Source organism: Apodemus sylvaticus, chromosome 5 (assembly GCF_947179515.1).
Source record: "Apodemus sylvaticus chromosome 5, mApoSyl1.1, whole genome shotgun sequence".
Lineage (NCBI taxonomy): Eukaryota > Metazoa > Chordata > Mammalia > Rodentia > Muridae > Apodemus > Apodemus sylvaticus.
The window spans coordinates 138,340,035-138,366,071 of NC_067476.1; the positions used below are offsets into that span (position 1 = coordinate 138,340,035).

Genomic DNA, 26,037 nt, shown 5'->3' on the forward strand with positions numbered 1-26,037 from the left:
CCCGTGTGTGAGATCACAAATTACTGCCTTGATCGCGCACCTACTATGTGCCAGGCACTGAGTTTTCATATCTACGCATAGTGTGGTGTTTGTTCACAGATGTAGGCTCGGGAGCCAGACTTCCAAACATGAGTTGTGTTCAAGCGGCTTCCTCATTGTGCCTCAGTTTCCCCCTCCTAGGAGGATGATGATGAGGTAGGTAGGATTTGTATCTCAGAGAGGGAAACTGAGTCAGGTGGTGAGACAGAGGTAAGACTTACTTCCTGGAGAGGAGAGGGTGATGGTGTATCATCAGTAAGATGGAGATAAGGTTCTTTTTTTTTTTTTTTTTTTTTTTTTTTTTTTTTTTAGATAAGGTTCTTGAACTGTTTACGGCCCAGAGAGGAAATGGGGCCAGGGTGTCCTTCTCCACACTCTGTAGGCTCAGAGCAAGGAAGGAACTCGAAGCCTGCTCAGCATGTCCAGGGCTTGAAGGGACCTCTCCCCACGAGCTCAACACTGGACAGGCCCAGAGCACAGCACAGGGCATGCAGGAAAGGCTAACTTCACAGGGCCTGTGATGCCTGCTCTCTGCTCCCCACTGGCCTTACCCAGGCCCCCCAGGCAGGCTGGAGGGGCAGCCTGGGGAGCAGGGCCAAGCCATACCAGTGTGCAGACTTTCTAACTGAGAGGCGACTGGGCCCCATGTGAGCCAGCTTGGTGTGTGGGGCTGCCAGGGTGGCAGATGGAAGAAGCGGTGACAGGCGGTGAGCACCAGGTCCCCAGCCTGCACCCTTTGTCTGATGGAAAAGCTCATTTCAGGGAACCTCGAGAAGCTGCAGGGAACCAGGATCAGTATGCACACTGACCAGGCTCTGTTTCTGCAGCAGCTGCCGCCCTGCTACTCTTGGCTTGGGCCTTGGGTGTGTCCAGAGTCAGACCTCAGTGACATTGGACATCTTTCTCTTGCCTTCATGACAGCGGAGCTAGGCGCCCACCCCTGAGCCCTGTCTGCTGCCCTGTTCTCGCAAGCAGCAGGTGCCACCTGGGGCGTGGGATTTGGGTCTTGAGTGTGTCTAAGCATGACCTTAGTACTGGGAATCAGAAGTTCTGAAAACATGGATGTGAATGGAAGATGTGCTGACAGCAGCCCCCCACTCCCAGGGGGTCACACACTGCTGCCCACTGCCCACTGGCACTCTCCTGCCTTCCCCAACTCCCCCCCCCCCACAGCTGATCCCCGCCCTCCACTAGCCAGGCCTGGGTTTCCACTGAGTGCTCCTCTCTGCCTCACTGACCCCACCCCAGCTGAGCATCGGGCCACACAGCACGATGATGAGGGTGAGTCACCCTGAGAGGGGAGGGAAGGGGATGAGATTCAGTCTGAGCAGAGATCTAAGGCTCAGATCCCACCGGAGAAACTGAGGCCACAACAGGGAAGGCCCCTTAGCAAAGACTCCAACAGTTGGCACTAGAACCCTGACTCCAAGTGCGAGCTCCAAATACGAGCTCGGTATCTTTTTATTTTATATTTTATTTTTTTCCCCTTTAGTTTTTAGAGACAAGGTTCTGGGGCTGACCTGGAACTCACTCTGTAGACCAGGCTGGCCGCGAACTCAGAGCTCCATCTGCCTCTGCCTCCCGAGTGCTGAGATTAAAGGCACGCACTACCACTGCCCGGCACAATCTTAGCTCTTCCTTCTGCAACTCCTGTAGCCTTCATGACAGCTGAGATAGGAGGGGGCCCACCTACCACACTTTGCTGATGAGGGAACAGGCTCAAGGCCACACAGCTACTTCTATGTCCTGGGTAAGAAGCCCCTCAGGAGCCATAGGCAGGGGTACTCACCCTGAACCCCAAATCTACCCTGCTACCCTTCTCCTCCCAGGAACATGTCTGCATGCTTCCCAGGTCCCTGGAGGCAGAGAATGCAGACTTGAAATAGAGATGGGAGGATGAGGTTTATAGGGATGTCTCCACCCACTTCCAAGACAAGCTCTCACTATGTAGCCGTGGCTATCCTGGAACTCACCAGGTTGGCTTTGAACTCACAGAGCTCTGCCTGCCTCTGCCTCCCAAGAGCTGAGACTAAAGGCATGGACCACTCTGCCCCGCTTCATAAGGACTTTTTGATCTCTCGAAGCCTGCAGAGCACACTCTCAGAGCTGGAGCCCTTGCCCTGGTGCGTAGCTGCATCTGCCTCTCTGGAGCCGGGGACCCAAGACGCAAGGCTCTCAGAAGAGTTCTATCCCTGGCGGTCGCTGGGCAAAAAGGAGTCTGTACTCTACATCTAGGTTAAGGGAGGCAGCAGTCTACAGCTGACCAAGGTCTGCCAAGTTGGAGCCAGACCTGAGTGTAGTCTGTGGCCAGAGCTCTAGGCTTGGGACCCTGCCATCACCAGGATGCTAAGCTATGAGCTTCCCAGGCTCTAGGAAGAGCATATCCTGCTTCTCACGGTTCAGGAGCATGGCTAGTCCTGCACAATGTCTCTCAGCAACAGTGCATTGGCTGTCTCCTGTGTTCCCGGGCGTGTGCGCCTCCTTGGAGCCCGGCTTGGGCACCCCTTTGGTCTGAGAAGGGTTAAGAACTTCCAGCGGACCCTCCTCCTAGCTGGGCCTAACCCAGAGAGTGCTCCTTCAAGGCTATTTCCTGCCTCTGGGCCTGGGCCAGGCCCACAGTGACCACCCCCTGGGTCTGGAAGCCACCGAGGCCACATCTGGTTTGGATTACACCAGCACTGGTGACGTTGCCTTTTCCTGTCTGAGTCTAGTGGCCTTGAATTCCTCTGGCCACCTTGAACCCAGCTAGGCAGTGGTGGGAAAAGAAGCAGCCCTTGCTTGGCCGCCCAGAGGGAGCAAGGCTGCGGGGGGGGGGGGGGGAGAGTGTTCTGAGAGGTGGGGGACTGATCTAGACCTGCTTCTCCTCCCCGCTTTGAGAGGAAGCGCTTCTTGAACCCCAGCACTGTTTTGAAAAAAAAAAAATCCATGTGTTAACCATCTAGCATTTCACCGCTAAGGAAACTGAGGCACAATCTTTCCCAGTGAACTTAGGATGTGTGTCATAAGCAGTGTGGGGGTAGTCTGCCTGGGCCAGTCTCCAGGGAGGTTCATAGCCTCTGGGACCCCAGAGGTAGGGTGGAGGCTGGGAGAAGCTATAAGAAAACTCAGGAAATCACAGGAACAGACAGGAGTCACCCACTTGAAGTCTCATCACCCTAGAAGTGACAACACTCGAGGTGAGGGCACCCAAGGCATTCTGGGATAATGGGGAGAGTGTGGTGGGTCAGAGAGAGATGGCAAGTGCACACACACACACACACACACACACACACAGAGAGAGAGAGAGAGAGAGAGAGAGAGAGAGCCCGAAAGCAAGCTTGCCTGAGTCCATTCTAGTCAGGTTTTGAATATGTTGATGGAGATAATTTGGGAGAAATAATCAGGGGAACTCAAGGTAGCAGGGAGCCACAGGGGAGTCTTGAACAGAGGAAGAGGATGGTGGTGTCACGCTGTAGACTGCTATCTGCCGCCAGGCAGCTGAGTCAATGGGAGAGATCAGAGGCAGGGCCAGCAGAGGAGGCTGTACCCAGCCGTTTTAGCAGAGACAGCACAGTGGATCCGAAGAACTCAGATACCTCATGGGACACAGGGCTCCAGGTGTAAACCTACCTGCTTGCTCTCATGATCCTGTCTGTAAAATGGGGTAATGATAATATCTGCTTCCCAAGATCAGTGCCAAGGTCACACGAGATGCCCATGCAGAGTCCAATTCAAGGTCACACGAGATGCCCATGCAGAGTCCAGTTCAAGCTCCCGAGCCCATATTTGGCTATTTCAGGATCCCCCGCTGTGTTCCACGTAGGGTTCCAGTTGCAGGGGACCACAGTGAATAGACAGAGCCCCTGGTCTCGGGGATCTTCTCCTAGTGGACAAAGCACACTGACCTTAGCCTGGACTGGCAGGGGAGAAGGGAGCAGAGGTCAGGAAACACTCATCTGAGGATGCTTGATGGAGACGGAGCGAGACAAAAGAGAGCCCCGTGGGTGGTGGCGGAGGGCTCTCCTGGCAGAGGACAGGGTGGGCATGAAAACTGTCAGTGAGGAGAGAGACTTTGAATGCATGCTCTTACCCACAAGCCCTAGCCGGTGCTGGGTGAGGCAGGGCATCCCTGGGATTCTTTGAGACAGCCCATTATGAATGATGACTGATTTACTTGTAAGCGCTCACCACAGCCCTACTGAGGTAGGGAAGAGGAAGGGTGAACAGGGCAAACACAGGGCAAGGCCCTTCCTCCAAATTCCGGTCCTAAGGTGAAGATGCTTAGGACATCACACAACTGAAGGCCTCCCAGCGGCCCTGTGGGAAGGCAGCATAAGGCTGAGGGGGAGGGAGTGTGCCGGACAGTTAACTGGACTCGGGCTTTGGGGCTCCTTTGGGGTGGCGGTGGCCAGTGACAGGGACTGTCAGAAGAAAGCCATCCTGTGGAGAGGGCACACTCCTCGGTGAGCAGGCAGCGGGCACAGAGCCCTGAAAGTGGAGAAGCTCCTCTGAGTGAGCTGGCTGCCATCAGGGAACAAGGACTTGTACCTAAGTGACACTGGGCAACTTCGGTTCTAGCCCGGAGGACAGTGATCCGGGCAGCCCCAGCCTTCCCGCTACCGGAGTGACTAACGGGCCTCGGGTCTGTTTTTAGCCACAGAGCCACTTCCTTCTGCCCAGCGACTGTCTCCTGAGTCACCCACCCAGTTACCAGCAGGGTAGGAACAGAGAGGATCAGGCACCTCAGAGGAGCCTGTGTGTGTGTGTGTGTGTGTGTGTGTGTGTACTCAAAGGACAGGGTCATGAGAAATGGTCCAAGAGTGTGGGGACTTCTGGTGGGAATACTTTTCATTCTAATTTCAAATTTCATCTCTGTTGACCAAATTATGCATGAGGATGCCAGCCCTGGGCATCAAAAGCAGCATCTCCATTTTATGGAGGAGGAAACTGAGGCTCATGTGGGTGAATCCACACTGCAAAGAAGAGGAAAGGACAGAATTTAAGCCCTGGAATCTGTTAGTCCTTTCTCTGCATTTTGTCTGCTTTTCCACAGCAGCTAGACACTGCCTTGGTAGGGGATCATCATGGTAAGGGGACATACCAGCCCCCAGAACGGATTGACGCCACTTCACTATCATTTATATTGCAATTCTGGATGCCAGGCCCTGCTCTAAGCCCTTTGCAAAGGCTAACTTACAGAATCCGCTCTCAGTCCTGTGGGGGTAAACACCACTTCTGTATCATTCTGAAGCAAGCAGGGAGAGGAAGTGACTTCTCCCAGGCCACACAGCTAAGACAACACTGAAGGCAACCTTGCCTCTGGCAGCCGGGGTTAGGGTGATGGGAACTTGGACAGGGAAGGGATGCTTGGGCTGAGCCCGGATTCCTGGCTTGCTGCACTCACTCCCCACAGGCAGATGTGCCAGGCCTACAGACTCCCCCTGCTTTCTCATCACTGTGGCAGGCGAGGAAGCCGCCCTCCGGGGGAGAGGGTCTCTCCCCAGCCAAATGCTTTCTGGGGGTGTGGGAAGGCATAAGTAACTTGTAACTCAGGCAGTGGAATGCCTTCCTCAGGGAAGGAAGCAGTGGGTGGGAGGTAGGCCTGAGAGAAACCCTGTGCAAGAGTGTGTGAGGTAGGCCCTGGGGTGTGGTGGGGACCCCATCTATGCCCTTCTGATCACAGTTGGGCACTTTGACCTTGGACAGGCAGATCAAACACCAGCAGGTATTGCCAGCACAACAGGGTCACCATATTTTAGAACAGGCCCTTCCTACTTCCTGTAACACACATAATATAAGAGGGTCAGAAGACACTGTCAACTGTGCATTCCAAGAATCCGAGCTGCTGTGATTAAGAACTCTGGAATAGTCTTAAATACTGAGCCTACCATTTTAGGATTTGATTTAGTCTCAGAACCCTCTCTGCTCTAATTTTCTGAAGAGGAGTAAATGGTCTCTGGAACTGGGACTGGAGACAGATTGAGTCTCCACTAAGGAGTTCCCAAGGCTGTCTGATACCACATCCCTAACCTAAGCATTGTATGGGTGGATGGAGGAGACAGCTCTGTCGGCCTTGCTGTGTGACCTTGGCCTTGACATCTGTATGAAGACGTTCTGTCTAGTCTGAACTGATGAAGGGCACTTCCTGGCCCGATACCCCACCCCCCAATACGGGCAATTAGGCAACACGTGGAAGTATCTGTTGGCCATAGAAAGAATGTGATGTCAGGAAGGCCGCCACTGGGGAGCAGAGGGCAGCCCGAGATTATGAGGTCTAGGCTTCCTGGCCAAGACCCTCCAGAGATGGGATGTCCTTAAGGCTATCCCCCAGGCCAGATACTCCTCTGAGGCTGATACAGAATCAAATTGACCCCTTCCTATCTGTTAGACAAAGAGAGCGAAACCAGAGTAGGTGTGCCTGGTGCAAGACTGAATAATGTATCTGGGGTAGGCCTAGACCGAGATCCTACTTGGGGTCATCACCACTTCTTGACAAAGAAGTTTTGGGGTTTGAGGGCAAGGGGAACTGTGCCAGAGCTGACTTCTCTCTCTCTCTCTCTCTCTCTCTCTCTCTCTCTCTTTCTTTTTTCCTTTTCTTTTTCTGCATGCTTCCCAAGGTCCAAAGCAAGCAAGGCCTCACCTGGCTGTCCATAGTCTCTCTATGAGATGGCTGCTCTCTTGGGTGGAAATCAGTGGCCGTGGTATAGGTGTAACCCACAAACGACACAGGGAGAATCCTGAGTCTCGCCGCCCCAGCCCAAGCATTGGAAGGAACAAAGGCAAGAGCCTTTCTTGCAGAACCCTGGGTTCTTCTGGGACACAGACGCGGGGCTCAGAGGCTGAACATCCTTGAGGGGCTGGGTGCTTTTCCCAGCCTGCTAGCTTCCCATCTTCCTACCAGCTAGGATCCAGGCTGAGAAGAGACTCCAGAGGAATGCAAAACAAGGAACAGTGTCCAACACAGGCCTCTTTCCCTGACCCGGCTGAGAAAGAATCCTCACTAGGGGCTCTGTCCTGTCTCTGACTGACGGTGTCTCCCCAGCATACTCCTACACCCACATACTGACCCCACATCACACGAAGGTCCCCTTTCTCTGTGTACCCACATCCCTCACTGCATAGGACCCTGCTATATTCCCTCCCAAGATCTCCCTGTTCTGTTGTTTGGGGTGCGGCAGGCAGGGTAAGGAGGGCGGAATGAGAAGGGAGGAGGGGGAACATGTGAAGGGAGGAGGGAGACTCCACATCCCCCAGCTGGCCAGGCATTTTCCCACCGCCTTCTGGCCACAGCAAGTTTGGCCTCTCAGGTCCCCCTCCACCTCGGTTCTGGAGTCTGTGGGAACCAGACAGTTCAGTCAGGCCAGCCAGCATGCTTCCTCTGAGGCCCCATGGGACCCGTGAAGAAGGGAGGAGGGAGTCACAGAGGCTGAAGTCGGGGAAGCTGTCCAGGGCTTACGGAGGAGACTAAGCCCACCCCCTCCACCCCCGACAGAAGGGCAGTCACTGGGTGCCACCTCTTGGGACACAAGGCCTTCTGGGCTTCCTCGGGAAGACTACAGTGGGGGCACACCAACACTTTGGCCCCTCTGCCTCACCCCATACCCACGGCCCAGATGAGACTAAGGTTCAGGAAGCCCTTTCCTGCTGCTCCTTGTAGAGCTGGGGCCACAGTGAGGTCTCAGGCTCCTGTCTGTTCCTCTGGTAGGTGTCATGCAAGCTGCCATGCATCCTGGTCTACCCCAGAGAAGTCTCAGTTGTCTCTGCTCAGTACCGAGGGCAGCCGTGAGTCCTGTCCTTATCCTCAAAGAAATGTGTTCATAGAGTCATGGGAGGGGTGGTGACATGGCTTAATGGGTCAAGACCCCTGAGTTCAGTCCCTAGGACCCTCGTGGTGGAAGGAGAGAATTAACTCCCACAGGTGGCTCTGAACACACATTCAAACAAATGTAATGCAATTCTGGAAAAAGCAACCAGGAGATCTCAGGGACCCAGGGACCCAGGGACCCAGGGACCCAGGGACCCAGGGACCCAGGGACCCAGGGACCCAGGGACCCAGGGACCCAGGGACCCAGGGATCCAGGGATCCAGGGACTCAGGGGGGTTCCTGTTACTGTGGGGAGTTCAAATAAAGACTGGTACTGCCTTTGAACCCTGGATCCCGTCTGCATGAGTGTGAACGGTCAGATCTGGTAATGGGAAAGGCTGTCCTTTCTCTGCGGCCATCCTGTGCTGCCCTTGGGCATCTCTCCACTCTGTGCCTTCCTCTGTCTTCATCAGAGCCATAAGACCTGGGTACCCTTTACTCTCTGCTCCTCTTTCCCTCCTGGAGCTTGGGTTAGCTCTGAGCCTCAGTTTCCACCATTGTAAATGGGGCCGATATTCCATAGAACTCAAACAAAGTCATAAGCCCGGGAGGGGCCGGCAATGGACATACCCAGACTCCGTAGACTGTCCAGTTACGACCAAGGATGGCAACCACCCCACAGGCCAGCCCGGTTCTCCCATACTCTGTGGATCTTGGCAGCATTTCCCCTCTGCCTGCCCTCATGCCCTACTTTCTCTTCCTGGGAAACTCCCCAAGAAAGTCCCCGGCAGGAGAAAGCCTCCACCAGGATCTTCCCAGGAGGGTCCCCCACCCCTGCTGCACCCCCAAAATGCCTCCACTCGACCACAGTGCCCCACACAGAACCCAGCATCCTGGCCCTTAGCCCCAGCCATTCAGCAGGCAGACCCTTATCACCACACCGGCTTTATTAGCCCTGAGAACCACAGAGAAAATCTTGAGGGTTCCATTTCCCCATATCCCAAGTTTGTCAGGAGGCTCCCGGGACCCGCCTGACTGCTCACTTCTGTCTTCTGGTCCTCACAGTCCTTGGCCTGCCAGGGCTGGGCTCTTGCATAGCACCCTAGGTCCTATAGCCAGTCTGAGTCTCAAGGGAAGTTGACAGAAGCCCTACAGATGCGCTGCTGCGGTCAGTCACTCGAAGAAGAACATTCCTGGTGTCCGGTAAAGACAAGGGGGTAATCCCAGCGGATAGCCAGAACCGCCCTGGACAGGGAAGCTCCCAGCCACCCAGGGTTCCTTGGAGTCAGCTGGCAGAGGCAGTGGGGCCCGGTGAGAGGTTGAAGGAGTTGAGGGTCCTGGGGTGGGGACACCAGAGGCCAAGAGGTGCTCAAGGCCTGGGTCAGTCCCCATACAGAAATTCAGTGTCTGCATCCGGCACTGGTAGCTGCCCCCGATGCTCTCAGGAGTCACGCCCGGTGTGGGGGCCTTGATGAGACCCTCAGCGTCAGAGAAGGCAGATGAAAAGCCGAATGCTGGGCTCTGTGAGGGCGAGGTGGCTTCAGAGAGCTCCCTTGGGCCTCCAGCCTTTGCCGAGCACATCTCTTTGGGTCCAGAGGGCAGCTGGGGCCTGGCGTCACTGGTTGTTGAGCACATGGTGGCTGGCAAAGACCCCATCAGACCCCCAAAGCTTAAGCCCTTGGGGTTTGGCACCTCTGGCGGGAATGGGCACAGCCTGCCAGTTGCGGTGTTCGGGGCTCCTGGGTCCGGGCTGGTGGCTCCGAGGGGTCTGTTGTCTGCCTTGACAGGGACCTTGCTGCCCTGGGCACCTGTGCGCTTGGTGAAGCGTCTGCGGCGACGAAGGAAGCTGCCATGCTGGAACATGTCGTGGCAGTCGGGATCCAGGGTCCAGTAGCTGCCCTTGCCCGGCTTGCGGTCATCACGAGGCACCTTGACGAAGCACTCGTTGAGAGACAGATTATGGCGGATGCTGTTTTGCCAGCCGGGCCGGTTGTGCCGGTAAAAGGCAAAGCGGCCCATGATGTAGCGGTAGATGCCACTGAGGGTGGCCCGCTGACCCGGTGAACTCTGGATAGCCATGGCAATCAGGGCTATGTAGCTGTAAGGGGGCTTGGTGGGCTCTGCAGAAGGAGCCAGGGATTCTGGTGATGGTGGTTGCTGCATGCTGGCTGTACGGTTGACACCGCAGAGCCAGGCTCGGCATTCAGAGCTGGCGATCTATCTGCACAGGCTGCCCGGGCTGTTAAAAGACCCACTGGCCCAGCCTCCCAGCCTAGAAAGGCAAAAAGAGGTGGACCCACCAGGCTGCCCTTCCCTCCTCTCTCACCGCCCTTGTCAAGTCTAAGGAGGCGGGTAAGGGAGGCCAGCAGTCGGAAGTTGTGAGCAGCTGTGGGGTGAAGAGGTGGGAGGGAAGGGACCGTCCCTGAAACTGAGTGAGATAGGGCAGGCAGGCAGGCAGGCAGACAGACAGACAGGCGCACGCACGGACACACACACACACACACACACACACACACACACACGAGAGAAACAGACATCTAGACACACAGAGACAATTAGCTTACAGAGAGAATGCCAGTCATGGCAGAGGAAAAAAATGAAGAAACGTGCAGACAGAGTGAACTGCGGAGACACAGATATGACCCAGGTTAGAGCAGAGGGGAGAATCTAAGCAGAGTCCCAACAGAGTGAGAAAAGCCACAAGGGCCTCTCAGGTTCTGGCTTTCTCTCTCCGCTGTCTCCTTCCCACACCGTGGAGCCCTCTGGGCCACACTGTTCAGGCCTTGGGGACTGGCCTGTATTTGGAGGGCTACAGGGACAATAAAGATGTTCCTCAACCCAATTCCCCTGAGCCCTGGCGCCCTCTAGTGACTGATGTGGGGAGGACGGCCAACAGGACAGAGCCCTCAGCTTCCCATCTCTGAAATGGAACTAAGATGTCAACATCCGGATGATGGTGAGGACACAATAAAATCCCTTAGAAGTTGGTGCCCTGGGAGAGCCTAGCACGGAGGAGGTGCTAGGAGTTCTGTAAACTCATGCTCCCCCAATCTCAGCCTGGGGTACAGCAGAGGCCAGGACAAAGTCAGTCATGTCAATGTGTCAAGTGTTTGCTCCATGCCTCTCCCCCACGCGTTTGTGGTCAACTGTTGTGGGCTTAGCCAGCTCACACACCCCATCCACGCTCACACCTCAGACCAAGACTGCTGCAGAAAGGTTAAATAACTTCCAGAGGTTGCACAGTTAATGAATGGTAAACCTGGTTTTAAAATCAGGTATTGTCTGACTCCTTAACATCATTTCATGTGAGCTGTGAGGAATGGGGGCAGCCATAGGACTCCAGCTGGAAGCAAGCTGCGAACCCTAGAAGCATAAAGACCGAGCTGTTTTTCTCTGTCCCCCAGATCCAGCACTGGGCACTGGAATATAGCAGCAACGCAATAAACATTCCTGAGATGACTGGGGGGAACAAAAACAAAGAAATTTGGTCCTTTGTCAAATCATATTGCTTTCTCTCCATGGAGTGGCCTGTTGGCTGGGGGCGAGGTTCAGTGGTGGAGCAGGCGCTTAGCATGCGCAAGACCCCAGCACACACACACACACACACACACACACACATGAAAGAATGAAAGAAAGAAAGAAAGAAAGAAAGAAAGAAAGAAAGAAAGAAGGAGATGTTTACTTTAAGAACCCTATAAATAAGTCCAGAAAAGGGGGAAAAAGTTACCTTACTCACGAGGCGAGGGGAGGACAGAGGCGGTGGGCTGCTTGTTGAAGGTCCTCCTCTCTGTCCTCAGAATTGTGTGATGGTCAGAGGGTCATGGGTGAGGTCGGCTTCTGTCTGGTCTTGGACTCTGCCTTAGAGCTGTGTTGGTTTCTCCAAAGACAAGAGTCCTCCAGGTGTTGGTGCTGGTACCCAAAGCCCAGGATTCTGTTTGGGGACCCCTCTAGGTCCCCTGAAATAGAGGTGAGAGATTGGACAAAAGACCTGAAACCTAGAGCACCCGGGTGGTAGACCTCTATTGCTGTGGGTTGGCACTGCTCTAAACAGGTCTTAGGGTCTAATCACTGGGAAGTAGTACTTCAAAGCCAACTGAAGTGCTTTATGACAGGGTAAGGCTGGCTCTAAGGAACAAGCTGTCCTCATGTGGGCCACTGACAAGTGATTGTATTCTATATTAGCGTCAAATTCAAAGGGCCTCCAGGTCAAGTTCCATCTGACCCCAGGCCTGCTGCCAGTACTTCCTGCATTCTAAGGCTCGGTCCTCAGGGCAGAGGGGTGAAGGCTATTGTGGACTTCACCTGTTAGTGACCTGGTCAGACATCTCCACTGGCTCAGGGAGGGCAGGGTTGAGGAAAAAGTCCAAACCCCATGACAGACTGCTTTTAGTAGATGTGAGAGGCAGCAGCCATCTTGGGGCTTATTCTGCTGTGTCAGAGGTGAGGATGCTGCTGGCGGTGCTGGGCTGGGGATCTTGTGAGGCCTCAAGGTCCAGGAGCTGATGAGTAAAGATGGCTCCACGGGAGGCAGCATCGGGCAGTGAGGTAACCCTCTCCCCACATTCTGGGTGGCACACGGACCCAGAGGTCCTCTGATTCCCACCACGGAAACTTTTGCCATTTTCTCCTCTCAATCAGCAACACTGATAAATAAGTCTGGCAGTAGGAGTAACAGATCCCATTGTAGAAACTCTGGTAGTCTGAGGACTCATTCCGTACAGTGCTCTGCTCTTGTGTGTGAGAGTCTGGGCTCCATCCTCAGCACCAGATAAGCCAGGTGAGGCCTCAACTCTGAACAAAAGCCACAGACAACTAAAGAATACGGATAGCTGGATAAATAGTCTTCCCGGGGAAGAGCACACCTGCTGATTATGCAATACCAAATGGCAAATCCTATAAATATACAGGTATACATCGTACAGACGGAACAGGTTTTACTTATGAGTTTAGGAACACACACACACCATCACCATTCCCACCACCATCAGTAACAGCACCAAAGAAAACAGAAGCTGTCAATTTGAAAGAGAGCAAAAGGCGGGGACATGGGAGGGTGAAGGAAAGAAAGGGAAGGGGAAAATGATGTAATTATAATATCTAAAAAAAAATCATTAAAAACAACAAAATAAGCCTACCTAAAACCCAGGCATGATAGCACGTAGTTGTAATTCTAGTACATGGGGAGGGAGAGGCAGGCGGATCAGAAGTTCAAGAGTCTGTCCTACACAGCAAGTTCAGGCCAGGATGGGCTGTACCAGACCCTATCCCAAGACGAAACAAACTAAAAAAACACCCCAAACCTAGTTTAGTGCCAAGGATATTGGGAGGCATGACCTGGGATCTGGGATTCCAGGAGCTTCTTCTAGTAGAGCGGATTATTTTTTTAAAAAGATGTATTTATTCATTATATATAAGTACACTGAAGCTGTTTTCAGACACATCAGAAGAGAGCATCAGATCTCATTACAGATAATTGTGAGCCACCATGTGGTTGCTGGGATTTGAACTCAGGACCTCTGTAGAGCAGTCAGTGCTCTTAACCACTGACCCATTTCTCCAGCATCAGTAGAGCCAATTTTTAAAGATTTATTTTTATTATGCACATATGTGTGTGTCAAATCTGTGCAGGTGCCCACGGAGGCCAGAAGAGCCCATTAGATGCCCTAGAACTAAAGTTATAGGTGTGTCTGTGTCGGGCACCAGACATGGGTGCTGGAAACCAAGCTCCCAGTCAAAAGTGCTCCTTGTGGCTGAGCCATCTCTGCAGCCACCACAGAGGTTTTAATGGTGGCAGACACAGTAATAAGGCCAACAGCTCAGCGGCTCTCTTTCATCAGGAATGGCCCTGGAAGTTCCGGTTAAGGTCTAGGCTCCTGTACCACGCTCTCGGAGTCTGCCCTCCTCTGCTGCTTGACAGCCGCGACCTGCTAGTAACAATCTGTATGAGCTCAGGCAAGGTTAGGAGTGCAGGTTACCACTGTGGGAGGTGTCTGACTGCAAAATAGGGTAATGCAGTGTCTGCCGTATGGAGCTGTGAGAAGGCTTAGGTGGGCCTTCTCACCTGCTGGCACTCAGGGCCTCGAACATAAGCCTCGTGACTTTGGCCTCTGGGACTGGATGCTTAGGCTAAGAGGTGCAGACTAGCTGTTCCCATCCCTAGGTATCCTCAAGTTCCACAGATGGTCAGATGGGAGGGCCTTTAGAGTCCTTACTAGGGTTTCTGAAGTCCTCTGAAGTCATTGAGCTCTAAGAGTATCTGGGGTTTTGTGCCTGGTGCCCTGGGTAAACAGTCAGAACCCATTTCACCCGGGCACCTCAAACCTTAGATCTAGGCCAGAGGAGACAGGAATAGGTGGAGAGACCCAGGCCATACTGTGGTCAGGCAACGGGCCTGGGATACAGGAGGCTTCTGGCCTGCGGGACCACTCCTTGCCCTTTTCTTCTGTGGCTAAACTGAAGCTATTCTGGGCACCAGAGAGGACCAGCTGTGAAGATGGAAGAGGAGACCAAGGTCCAGAGGAGTTTCCAGGCTATCTCCACCTGAGCAGAGAGAGCGCCGGACAGTCTGAAGGCCAGCTGGGGCCAATGGAACCTGGACATTTTGGAACTTAAGAGTCGATGGGGTGTTGGCGGGCATAGGTTCAGATGCTGGGGAGAGAAGCGCTGGGGAGGGAAGGATCTGGAGGATGAGAGTTGGGGTCACAGGAAGACTGGATGCTGAGGGGCTGCTGGAGGCATGGGGGATGGGGACGTGGCGGTGAGACACAGGTGATGGAGACATTCATAGGGACGACGGAGAAGTAGACAGGAAAGGGGAGGCAGGCAGGCTTGGAGGGGACCAATGAGAGAGCTGGACATGGAAGAGCACGTAGGGCAGAGAGATGGACCTGTGGGCAATAGGGGAGGGGTTCGTGTGGAGAGGAGACGCTTGGAGCAGACAGAATGATGGAACTGAAGGCAGGGCAGATAATGAAGGCAGACAGAGCCAGGCTGATGGAGGGGGAGGAAGGACGAACGTGACCATGGCGTGAGAGCAGGAGCACAAGGCACAAGAGGCAGAAGGGGATGAGGTGATGCTAGAGAGGGCGGGGCTGCTTCAGGCATGGCTGAGATGTGCCTGAGCTGGCCAGGACGACCTGGTCTGTCCTGCGGGCTGGCCCACTCACTTTCCTCAGAGGCTCCCGTCATGAAGTCCAAACTCTTGTTGAGGGCACAGAGGAGCTGGGTCTTCCAGATGGAGGGTTCCTCCTTGTCAGAACCCTCCAGGTGCTTACCCTCGTGCACAGCCAAGGCCTGAAGAGGAGACTTGCAGAGGAATTGCCTGGATGCAGCTGGCGCTACGACATCATACCTCCTATCCCTCCCCGGTCTCTTCCTTCTGACATCCCATATTCTGTCAGCCCCTACTGTATTCTAACCAGAGCCAGGAGTTAGATTTGGCCCACAATGGAACAATCTCTCTCTCTCTCTCTCTCTCTCTCTCTCTCTCTCTCTCTCTCTCTCTCTCTCTCTCTTTCTCTCTCTCTCTCTCTCTCTGATTTATTTATTTATATGAGTACACTGTAGTTGTCTTCAGATACACCAGAAGAGGGCATCGGATCTCGGATCTCACTACAGATGGTTGTGAGCCACCATGTGGTTGCTGGGAATTAACCTCAGGATCTCCAGAAGGGCAGTCAGTGCTCTTAACTGCTGAGCCGTCTCTCCAGTCCCCAAGCCTTATTCCCATGGAGCCCCTGTGCAACAGGAAACAATAAGGTGTTGAGTATAGATGTATTGAAGACAGGTGATTGCTAATGCTAATCCCTAGAGTGTCCAGTTCAGCGCTTTGCATATTCATTCTGGGTGAGAATAAAGACTTCTTGACTTTAAAAAAAAGATGACAGAATATAAAACAGTGGCAGTTTTGGCCTATACAAAACTATGAGCCCACTTCTCTCCCGATTGCCAGGACAGACAGAGGTGACCACAGATGATGGCACTGGGGACTTTCCTAAGTGGCCCCACAGGTGCATAGAGCACCTAGCACAGATACGGGCATAGAGCTACAGCCTGCTTGTGATATTTATTCATTGTAGGGAGGATAGTCCAACTCACAGGCAATGTGCGATCAGGGCAGAGGGAGCTGGTGGGTGATGAGAGTAACCCGTGTTTTGTTCACAGCTGTGGCCTCAGTGACTAGGCAGTGCCTGGCACACAGAGGGTGCTCAGCCAGCGTCTGTTAGACAAACCAAGCTGTTCTTCATGGCTGTGTAGAAGGTTGTGAGGTACAGTGATGTTCCTGTACCAGCCCTGACAGAGTCCTGCTGGTTGTGGAAGGATGAGGTGCATTCAGGGAACTGTGAGCAGCTGGGGCCTGGACTAGCTGGGCATGAGAGTCTGAGGGTGTGGGCATACCTGGGCATGAGAGTCTGAGGGTGTGGGCATACCTGGGCATGAGAGTCTGAGGGTGTGAGCATACCTAGGCATGAGAGTCTGAGGGTGAACATACCTGGGCGTGTGTGTCTGAGGGTGTGAGCATAACTGGGTGTGTGTGTCTGAGGGTGTGAGCATACTTGGGCATGTGTGTCTGAGGGTGTGAGCATAACTGGGTGTATGTGTCTGAGGGTGTGAGCACAGCTAGGTGTATGTGTCTGAGGGTGTGAGCACAGCTGGGCCTGTGTGTCTGAGGGTGTGAGCACAGCTGGGTGTGTGTGTCTGAGGGTGTGAGCACAGCTGGGTATGTGTGTCTGAGGGTGTGAGCATACTTGGGCTTGTGTGTCTGAGGGTGTGGGCACAGCTGGCTCTCTTACCAGGGTTGTTCAGTTGTATGGAGTTCACACCCACACCCAACCCCATCACTCACTCCATGTGCTGCTCTGTTTAGAACAGCAGATAAACTGTGGCTTCATTAACCAGTGTTAACTCTTGCAAAACCCACTTAGTAGAAATTCTCCCAGCGAGGTATGATCTGCTTTCCTGCGTCAGAAATACTAGCCAGCACTACACATACACACACACACACACATACACACACTGGGGTGGGGGTGGGGTGGGGGGTGGAAGGGAGAGGGAGAGGGAGAGGGAGGGAGGAAGGATGGGAGGAAGAAACAAAGCCAGCCAGCCTTTATTTTAGTATAAACAAGCAGATATTGCAAAGTCACTTTTTCAATAACATTCTCTCTCTCTCTCTCTCTCTCTCTCTCTCTCTCTCTCTCTCCTGAAATAGGATTTCCCCTGCCTCCTGAGTGCTGGGATTAAAGGCCTGCTCTGAGACCACCCAGCTAGCAGTGTTTCTTTATTTACTTTTAACATCCAGGATTCAAATTCTTTGTCAATATCTGGGGATGGGGGCTGGAGAGATGGCTCAGTGGTTAAGAGCACTGACTGCTCTTTCAGAGGTCCTGAGTTCAAATCCCAGCAATCACATGGTGGCTCACAACCATCTGTAATGGGATCTGATGTCCTCTTCTGGTGTGTCTGAGGACAGCTACAACGTGTTCATATATACAAAATAAATAAATCTTTTTTTAAAAAAGAGCTGGGGGTAGGTGTTAGCTCAGTAATAACACCCCATGCCTACCATGCCCAGGGCCCCAGATTCAATCTCCCTGCACCACCAGAATTAAAACCGAAAAACTTATTTTTTCCATCATGCACATGTCTGAAACTGGCTGCTTTGCAGAAACACTTAAAAACTCTCCCAGATCTCTCCCCTGAGCTTCAGATCACCGAGGGCACATCAAGCCCCTGTCGTCACCCTGACCACCCAGCTCCCCTCTCCCGAGCACCACTAGGCACTGTCCCTTTCATTAGCTCCTCCAGTCCTGGTCCCACCTGATTTCTGTGCCTTCTGCTTGCAATGCAAGTGTTGGATTCGGGGTTACAAATACATTATAGGAAGCAGGGAAATGTGCAGATATGGAATCCATGCGGTGGAGACAGAAGAGAAACTGAGAAGAGATAGAGGCAGATCCTGAGTGTCCTTGAAAGCCAAGCTTTATCCTTGGCTGCTGGGGCAGAGGTGGGTGGGGGTGAGGTTGAAATCAAGGTTATGTGTGTCCTGGTGGAATGGTGGGGGGTGGGGATACCTAGGATGCCTCCAGAACACTGCTGTGAACAGCGATATGCAAAGTTTAAGGGTCAGGGTATGAGACCACCTGTTCAACACTTACTGAATGCCAGCTTATCACGGTGTGGCAGGAAGAGATGACAGATTCACTTCAGGATCATGGGGGAAAGCAGTGAGTTAGGTATTAGGAAGTTGAGCCAGGCGGTGGTGGTGAACACCTTTGATCCCAGCACTTGGGAGGCAGAGGCAGGCAGATTTCTGAATTCGAGGCAAAAAAAAAAAAAAAAAAGAAGAAGAAGAAGAGGAAGAAGAAGAAGAAGAAGAAGAAGAAGAAGAAGAAGAAGAAGAAGAAGAAGAAGAAGAAGAAGTTAGTAAGTTGACTTTGTTTGTCCTCCTGTGGGGTTCCTATCCCCTTCAGGTCCTTTGGGATACTCAGGAAAGGCTCACCCTCTCAGGAAAGGTGAATGGGGGTAAAGACTGGGGGGGGGTGAGTAGGCAGTGTTTGGGATATAAATAATAAAAAGAAGTTAGTGAGTTAAGTCAATGGGCACACCAGGAGAAGTTGTTTCCAGGAGAGGGAGAGGGATAGGGAGGGAGGAAGCCACACAGGGGAGGGAGCGTCCTGTGGGAAACTCTAATGGTGAGAGGACTGTACAGAGCCATATTGGGGCAGTCTTGCACTTGGTCAGAGTTTGACTTTGGTCAAGGTTAACTTCTCCCAGTTAGCCAGGATCCTGCTCCACCTAGGGTGGAGTGCACGTAGTAAAGGTCAAGTTCATTGTTCCTCCAGGTATAGGGAGTCCTGAATTAAACAGGTGACCCACCCAGCTGCCGGAGCAGTCAAGACGAAGACCTCCAAGAGAAGCTAGACAACTTCCACCGGAACTCAGCCTGGAGTCTGGGGGGAAGGGTTTGCCCGAACTGTTATAAGGTCTGGCGCCATTAAAGTTTACGGCTTTGATCAGTGAACATTGACTTAGCCGTACTTTCTTTTCGCCGCTCTTCCCTATGACCCCAAAATTCTCTCAACAGGTAACCCGGTTTACATGTAGCTGCTGGCGGCTACATAGTGGCGCCTGAACGTGGGAAGACCTGGCACGAGAGAATTTCTTGAGGTAGCCCTATCCAGCGAAGCTTCGCAGAAAAAGGTGAAAATTAATGGTGTCCGCACGGTAAGCAACATAGAGGGCAAAACTAGCGCTAGTGAATTCGTGTCTATGGTTGTGAGTGCAGGAATGGATACAGTTTTTCAAGCATACTGCGTGGACCCAGCGCAGGACTGCTTGGGTTGATAAGATAGGGAAATATGGGGAAGGAATTTGGTAGGCATTTGCCCAAAGCTCGTAAGAGCTGATTTCGGCGAAAAGAAAGGGGTTTTTAAAAATAGGCATATGTCCACAGCTTCTAAGAGCTGTTTAAAGAGGAAAATGGATGCAATTGCTTAACAAGCACGCTTAACTTTCTGTGTATCTTTCCGTGTTTGTCCCGGTGCACCGACTGTCTATGTGTATGTTTATGTCCTCTCTGTGTCTTTGTGTGAATGACTGTTTCATGTTAAAAAGAAAAAATTGGTAAAGATTACATCTGCTGGTAACCTCTTGAGCTAGCCACAGTTTGTGTGGGGATTGACTCAAAGCCACGCTGCAGCAGCGTAGCTCACTCACCCAAGAGGCAAGCATGGCTGGGGAAAAAGCCGCTCTTAAAGCCCAGAAACCTCGAGATTTGGGAAGACTTTGGTTTGGCTTGTGAAATTCATGTAGTCGCTTTATACTTGTTTCTAATTGGTTTTAATGATATAAGGCTTTACATTTCTTGACTAAAGAGTTATAAATTAATTGGTTATTATGTAAAAGGTATAGTGTTATTAAGAAAAGGTTAGTTTAAAACTGGTGATTCAGTGTTAGAGCTATCTTAACTAACTACACGTGGCCTAACGCCACTCATGCCTTGTTCTTGTTTATAATTGGATTTAAAGGTATATTTTGCATGTCTTGACTATAGAGTATTGGCTTAAGTCACTGCACATGATTTAAAAGGTATAATGTTATTAACAAAAGTTAGGTTAAGGCTGGTAGTTTAGGGTAGTCGCCATTTTGAACACGTGGCATGATGGTTAAGGCTGGTAGTTTAGGGTAGTCGCCATTTTGAACACGTGGCATGATGGTTAAGGCTGGTAGTTTAGGGTAGTCGCCATTTTGAACACGTGGCATGATGGTTAAGGCTGGTAGTTTAGGGTAGTCGCCATTTTGAACACGTGGCATGACGATTAAGGCTGGTAGTTTAGGGTAGTCGCCATTTTGAACACCACGTGGCATGACGCAATCCAGGAAATACAGGCCTTTGGGACGCTCCTAAATTGGCATGGTGTTTCATGTGAATCTTGGCCTGGAGATTAGACTTAATGAAGATTAAGATTTAAAATATTGTCTCTTTAATAAGTTACACTGTTATACACTTGAACATAAGAACTGGCATACAAACCTTGTGCTGTAAATATGTGTTTGCCATTAATTTTAAAGAAAATAGATTGTTTAAAATTGAGATTTGCTTCCAAAATTACAATTGTGCTCTAATATTGCAAGAAAACATTGAGTTACAATAAAAATCAGTGTGTCATTGGCTACAGTTTTCAGTTTGCAGGCTCGTAATTGTTAACATTTTGTAATTAAGATAATTTTGAGAGTGATACAGCTATGGGTTTTAGAGGCCCATTGCCTCTTTTCCACAAGTTTATAGGCTACAATGGTAGGAGCAAAATTTAACCCTCCAAGATTAAAAAGGATATCTCTGTAGAAATGTATTTGATATCAAGTAGGTTCCTTTGACCATGAAATTACAGGTTTCTTTTGTTTAATCCTTAAATTGTCCTTGTAGGTTTGGGTCTGGTCTTAGATAAAAGGCTCAGATTAGAAGATATTTACATTTGAGGAATCTCATACAATGTCCTTGCCAAGGACTCAAGGTGGATCCTAGGGCAGATAAAAAAAAATTTACATTTGAGTTAATGCAAAGCTTAGAGTTGCCTCAGGGGAAGCTAGTGAGGAAGCTTGAGAAATTGTTTCTGCCTTACAGGCCCCACCTAGGGAGTGTTTGGCTTAAAAAAAAAAAAAAAAAAAAAAAAAGGTTTTTGACTTATCCAGGTGTGGGTTAAAATGCAGTTCAAATCTATGAAAGGTCAAGGAGGCTATAAAAGCATTAACATTTGGCCTGTCTACTCCCTATAAAATTATTGTAAATTTAAAGGGTTGGTTTTTTGCTTTACATTCTGATAATTATAAAAGCATTTGCTTCTAATTTTAAAGAGACAACAAAACAATTTCATTAGAAAGTTTTTGCCTCAAGGAATGGCTAACAGCCTTATGTCCTGTGAGAAAAAAAAAAAAGGTTTGTCTCTCTTTCAATACAAGAGTTAGGATCTTACATTTTTCAGTCTATAATCATAGAATGTTTGTTACAGGCCTTTGCTCTAACCATAGACTTTTAGAATTTTTAGGTAAATGGCTTTCAAAGGTTGTTAAGATATATTAATTGGCTTTATCTTATATTTACCTCATTTTAAGCTTGCCACAGAAGGTCTTAAACCTCTGTTTTCAAGGTAGGAAACATTTGTTCCTTGCTTCAAGCAACAATCAAATTTATTATTAATGGTTGGTCTATTACATGGCAAGCATTTTTAGGCAAAATTAATAATTGTTATCCAAAAGATAATTTGTACTATCAGATCACATGTTTATTCCTTTAAGTTTCTCCCTGCTTCAACACAGATACCTGAATTGGGTGCTATAGCAGCTATTTTTAAGATGTTAAAGGTCAAGCTTTTAATAATAGTAGATATACATAGCTCATGGTTTATAATTGCTTAAAATTGGTCCATTTTTAATACTGCTAATTCTTAATATTTACAGTTTATACAAATGTGATTCAAATTTCTAAGAACAAAGGATATGTTCTCTAAATGACTGTCCTTTAGGTATTTGAAATAATTTTATATTTTGTGCACATCAAATTATAAAGATTTGTTCTTGATGTCCTCAATTTCTACCTCTACCACGTAATGGTGTTAATCCTAGAGGACTTAGTTATTACAGATAAATGATATTCATATTTCTAATTTAAAAGATAAAAAAAATATGTACATGTGACTAATGATTCATTTTTAGGCTGTCTAGTTGCAACTGCTCTAACAGAAAAAGCAACTATATTTTATATAATTACATAGTTATTGCCTATGTTATGGTTTATACTTTGTGTTCCAACTTAAATTAATAAAACAATATCTTCTTGGAAGAAAGAAGAGAGGGGAAATCGTGTCCCTGTACATATAATTTAAATTATGCTTACATGTTTTTAAGAAAATTTTAAAATTTTAAAATTTAGATGCCAAGAAACTCCTTGCTAAATGTATATGACATCTTGTAATTAGACATATTGATGTCTAGGTGAAATGAAGGAATTCACTTACTAACATATGCCATGATCCTGATTTAATATTGGGGGAGAAGGCATGTCCTCTGTTTTTTCCACAGAATGCTGCAGAAGATATGCTGACTGTGTGCTTGCTGAATGCCCAGACCATGGTAACATAAGAGCTATATTGGGTATATGTTCTTGACTTACCTCAATTGTTAAATGTCCCAGGTTAGATAAATTGCCTAGCTTCAAGCTTTTAGACTTTGTGGGACAGAACATGGAGACTGTTATGCTAGCTTAGGAAAAATTAATTAAGAAGAGTTAAAATGACTCTTCTCCTTATTGTGTTCAGCTGACTCAACCATAGACTGGTCTAGAAATAATTCCAATATTGAAGATTCCAATTTTGAAGATGGCTAACAATCTTCAGCCAGCTGTGTTAATTTAACATATAGTCTCCACTTTTCCTGAGAAGTAACAGCTTATTTCTTGATTCACAAGGCTACCTCTCCCACCTCAGAGGCCAAGCTTTGTGTCCTTAAAGTTGTTAATTTACAACTGAATTGGATACTTCTGGGACAAGTTAATCCTATTCCACCTTTAACTCTTGACCTTGTCTGTTAAGCAGACTGGCTGTCTCCACCCAGGCTCACCTGGATGGAGAGATTACATGTCTGTTAAAGACACTTGCAGACCCCCCTGGCTTCAAAACTTACACAAGTGGATCTCCAAAGAGGGAGCCACATAGAACTCAGATCTATGTGTGTTTGTTTTTGAACAAACATGGGTACCAGCGAGACGTGCGAGGCAAAGCACTGCATGGGGAGGTGAATTTCTGCTTCTGAGTCCCCAGGAAGTACACCTAATTGCATAGGGGTTAACGTCGAGAGGCTGTCCTTAAAATTATAAGGGAGCCTATTACCCCTCCTCTGAAAAAGACGTTATACAATATTTAAGAGGAATTACGGTCAATGCTTCCCCTCCTGGTTAAGGCCCGCCTTCTTATGAAGGATATTTATCCACTTGTTTTCTACCTCCTCGTGTTCAAATTAATAAAAAAAGGGAGGACATGTACAGAGCCATATTGGGGCAGTCTTGCACTTGGTCAGAGTTTGACTTTGGTCAAGGTTAACTTCTCCCAGTTAGCCAGGATCCTGCTCCACCTAGGGTGGAGTGCACGTAGTAAAGGTCAAGTTCATTGTTCCTCCAGGTATAGGGAGTCCTGAATTAAACAGGTGACCCACCCAGCTGCCGGAGCAGTCAAGACGAAGACCTCCAAGAGAAGCTAGACAACTTCCACCGGAACTCAGCCTGGAGTCTGGGGGGAAGGGTTTGCCCGAACTGTTATAAGGTCTGGCGCCATTAAAGTTTACGGCTTTGATCAGTGAACATTGACTTAGCCGTACTTTCTTTTCGCCGCTCTTCCCTATGACCCCAAAATTCTCTCAACAGGTAACCCGGTTTACATGTAGCTGCTGGCGGCTACAGAGGACAGAGAGGAAAGAAATAAAGTTGGAGAGGAGAGAGGGCCAGCAACAAGGTCCGGGAGGAGCAATTCCTGTGGCCTCTGTGGCCAGGGTGAGAAGGGGACCACAGCACCCCCGTAGTGAGGAGCCATAGACGACTCTGAAGTCAGGCAGGTTATGACCATCTCGTCACTAGGAAGGACCTTCTGGCGAGCCTGTGAACATTTGTGAGATGGACTCACCAGGGGCTGGATCATACTGGTGAAGGCCAGAATGCCGCCCTTGAGCTCGCCAGCGGGTGGCATCGTTAGCAAGAGGGGCAGAAGCCAGATGAAATGGGGCCTACAGAGGCTAGGTGGAAGGAGTTGACAGGGGCACACTACGTGACTCAGGAGAGGGGAACTGAAGATGTCCTTGGTGGAGAGAGTGGCCTGGTGTGCTGTGGCTGCTTGTGGCTCAGAGGAGACTTGTAAAAGCCCCATTCAACGCAGCTAATTCAGACAGTCTGTGTTGCCTGAGTGAGGGTGGGGTAGTGCCTCAGTAGGAGGTCCCCGAAAGAAGACTCCCAACATGCTGAGGTTTGGGGGTGAGAATTACAAGAAAGGGTGCTTTCTAGATTCTCTGTGGGGTGAGAGGAGAGGACCCCAGAGGATGGCGAGGTCACGGGCAGCTGCAGGCTAATGCTAACACTAAGACTGTGTGGAAAGGTCTCTTGTATAGATCAGGGAACACTACACTCAGCCTTGAGGTCCCGTGATGACTCAGGGTCAGGGTTCATGGGCCTGTGCCCACCCTACAGCAGGGCACTGAGGCTTGTGAGTTCACATCCTGCCCTGCCCTGCCCAGCCTCTTATGCACCTTACAGCAAAACCAATCCGTCCTGGGGTGTCCTGTAGGAGACCCTGCCATGTGGAGTGTTTCCAGGGGATGAAGAAGAGTATCTCGCCCCATCCTCCCAGCACAATCCTCCCTAGCTTCCTCTTTCCATCTGTGCCACCAACCAGTCCCAGAGAGGCAGAGGATCTCCGGTTCCTGCCAGAGATTTCTTATGGACAGGAGCTTCCTTAGGCACCGCACTAGGGAGGGTGTGCTGGACCTGCGGCAGGGAATCACCAGGCACCTGAGTGGAACGCAGACACAATGAAAGTGAAAGCTGGGTCAAGTTTCACTTTCTATCCAGTTCCTCTACCCTCAGGCCCTTTCCTTCCCAGAGCAGCAGCAGCAGCCCTCCTGGAACCTGATGACAAGGATGAGTCCCCCAGCCCTGGCCAGGATTTTGTGGTGGAGGAAGTCTCCAGCACAACAGTAATCTTGCCCCACCAGCTACCTATCGGCTGCTCTCCTAGCCCACCCGGAAATGGCCTATTCTATTTTTTAAGATTTATTTATTATATATAAGTACACTGTAGCTGTCATCAGACACACCAGAAGAGGGCGTCAGTCAGATCTCATTACAGATGGTTGTGATCCACCATGTGATTGTTGGTGGACCGTAACTATGTGGTTGCTGGGATTTGAACTCAGGACCTCTGGAAGAGCAGTCAGTGCTCTTAGCCACTGAACCATCTCCCCAGCCCTTTTGTTTAGTTTTTTTTTTTCCCCTCAGACTATCCTGCTGTGTTACACACTGGCCTCTGATTCCTGGACTCCAGCACCCTCCAGCCTGGCATCCCCCTACACAGTGGGACCACACAGAGCCCAGCTGTCAGTCTGATTCTTCTCAGCACCCAGACTGTGGGTGTTGGACAGGCAAAGTGCTTCTCACACCTATTCCTGTCATAATCAGGAGGCAGGGAGTGGTCCATGGCTGACCTCAGAGAAGCCCAAGGGACTCAATGCTCGCCAGCTCCCACTGAGCGGGCACTCCGTGGACTGCACTTGCCCTCCCGGTTTGTCTACTGAGTGACTGCTCACCATTGTGCTGGCCTGGCTGAATCCTTCCCCATTGGCTCTTGGGACCTTTAGTGACTTACACTGCCGCTCTATGGCATCCTCAGGGACAGCTAGGATCCAAAGCTGTGTGGCTGTGGCCCTTGCTGAGAACTATAAATAGAATTTGCAGGTTCCTGGTGGGGTCCATAGTCCACTGGAATCTCATGAGAACATTTTCACATTGATGTATTTTGGGAAGGGGGGGGCGGTGAGTATGTTTGGGAAGCAGGAAGGTTGAGACAAGGTCTCAGTATTTAGCCCAGGCTAGACTTGAATCAAAATCCTTCTGCCGTAGCCTCCCAAGCGCTGCATTGTAGACGCTCACCACCACACCTGTTTTTAGAGTCTGTGTTTTT

At 50.4% G+C, this 26,037-nt stretch overlaps 1 protein-coding gene across 1 annotated transcript; it reads right to left on the minus strand.

Moving 5' to 3' along the window:
• Positions 1-8,751: 8,751 nt before the first annotated feature.
• Positions 8,752-10,075, minus strand: Foxs1 (forkhead box S1). The gene has a single exon (XM_052181535.1). The coding sequence runs from the start codon at positions 9,983-9,985 to the stop codon at positions 8,996-8,998; it is 990 nt and encodes a 329-aa protein (XP_052037495.1). The 5' UTR covers positions 9,986-10,075; the 3' UTR covers positions 8,752-8,995.
• Between the last annotated feature and the right edge of the window lie 15,962 nt (positions 10,076-26,037).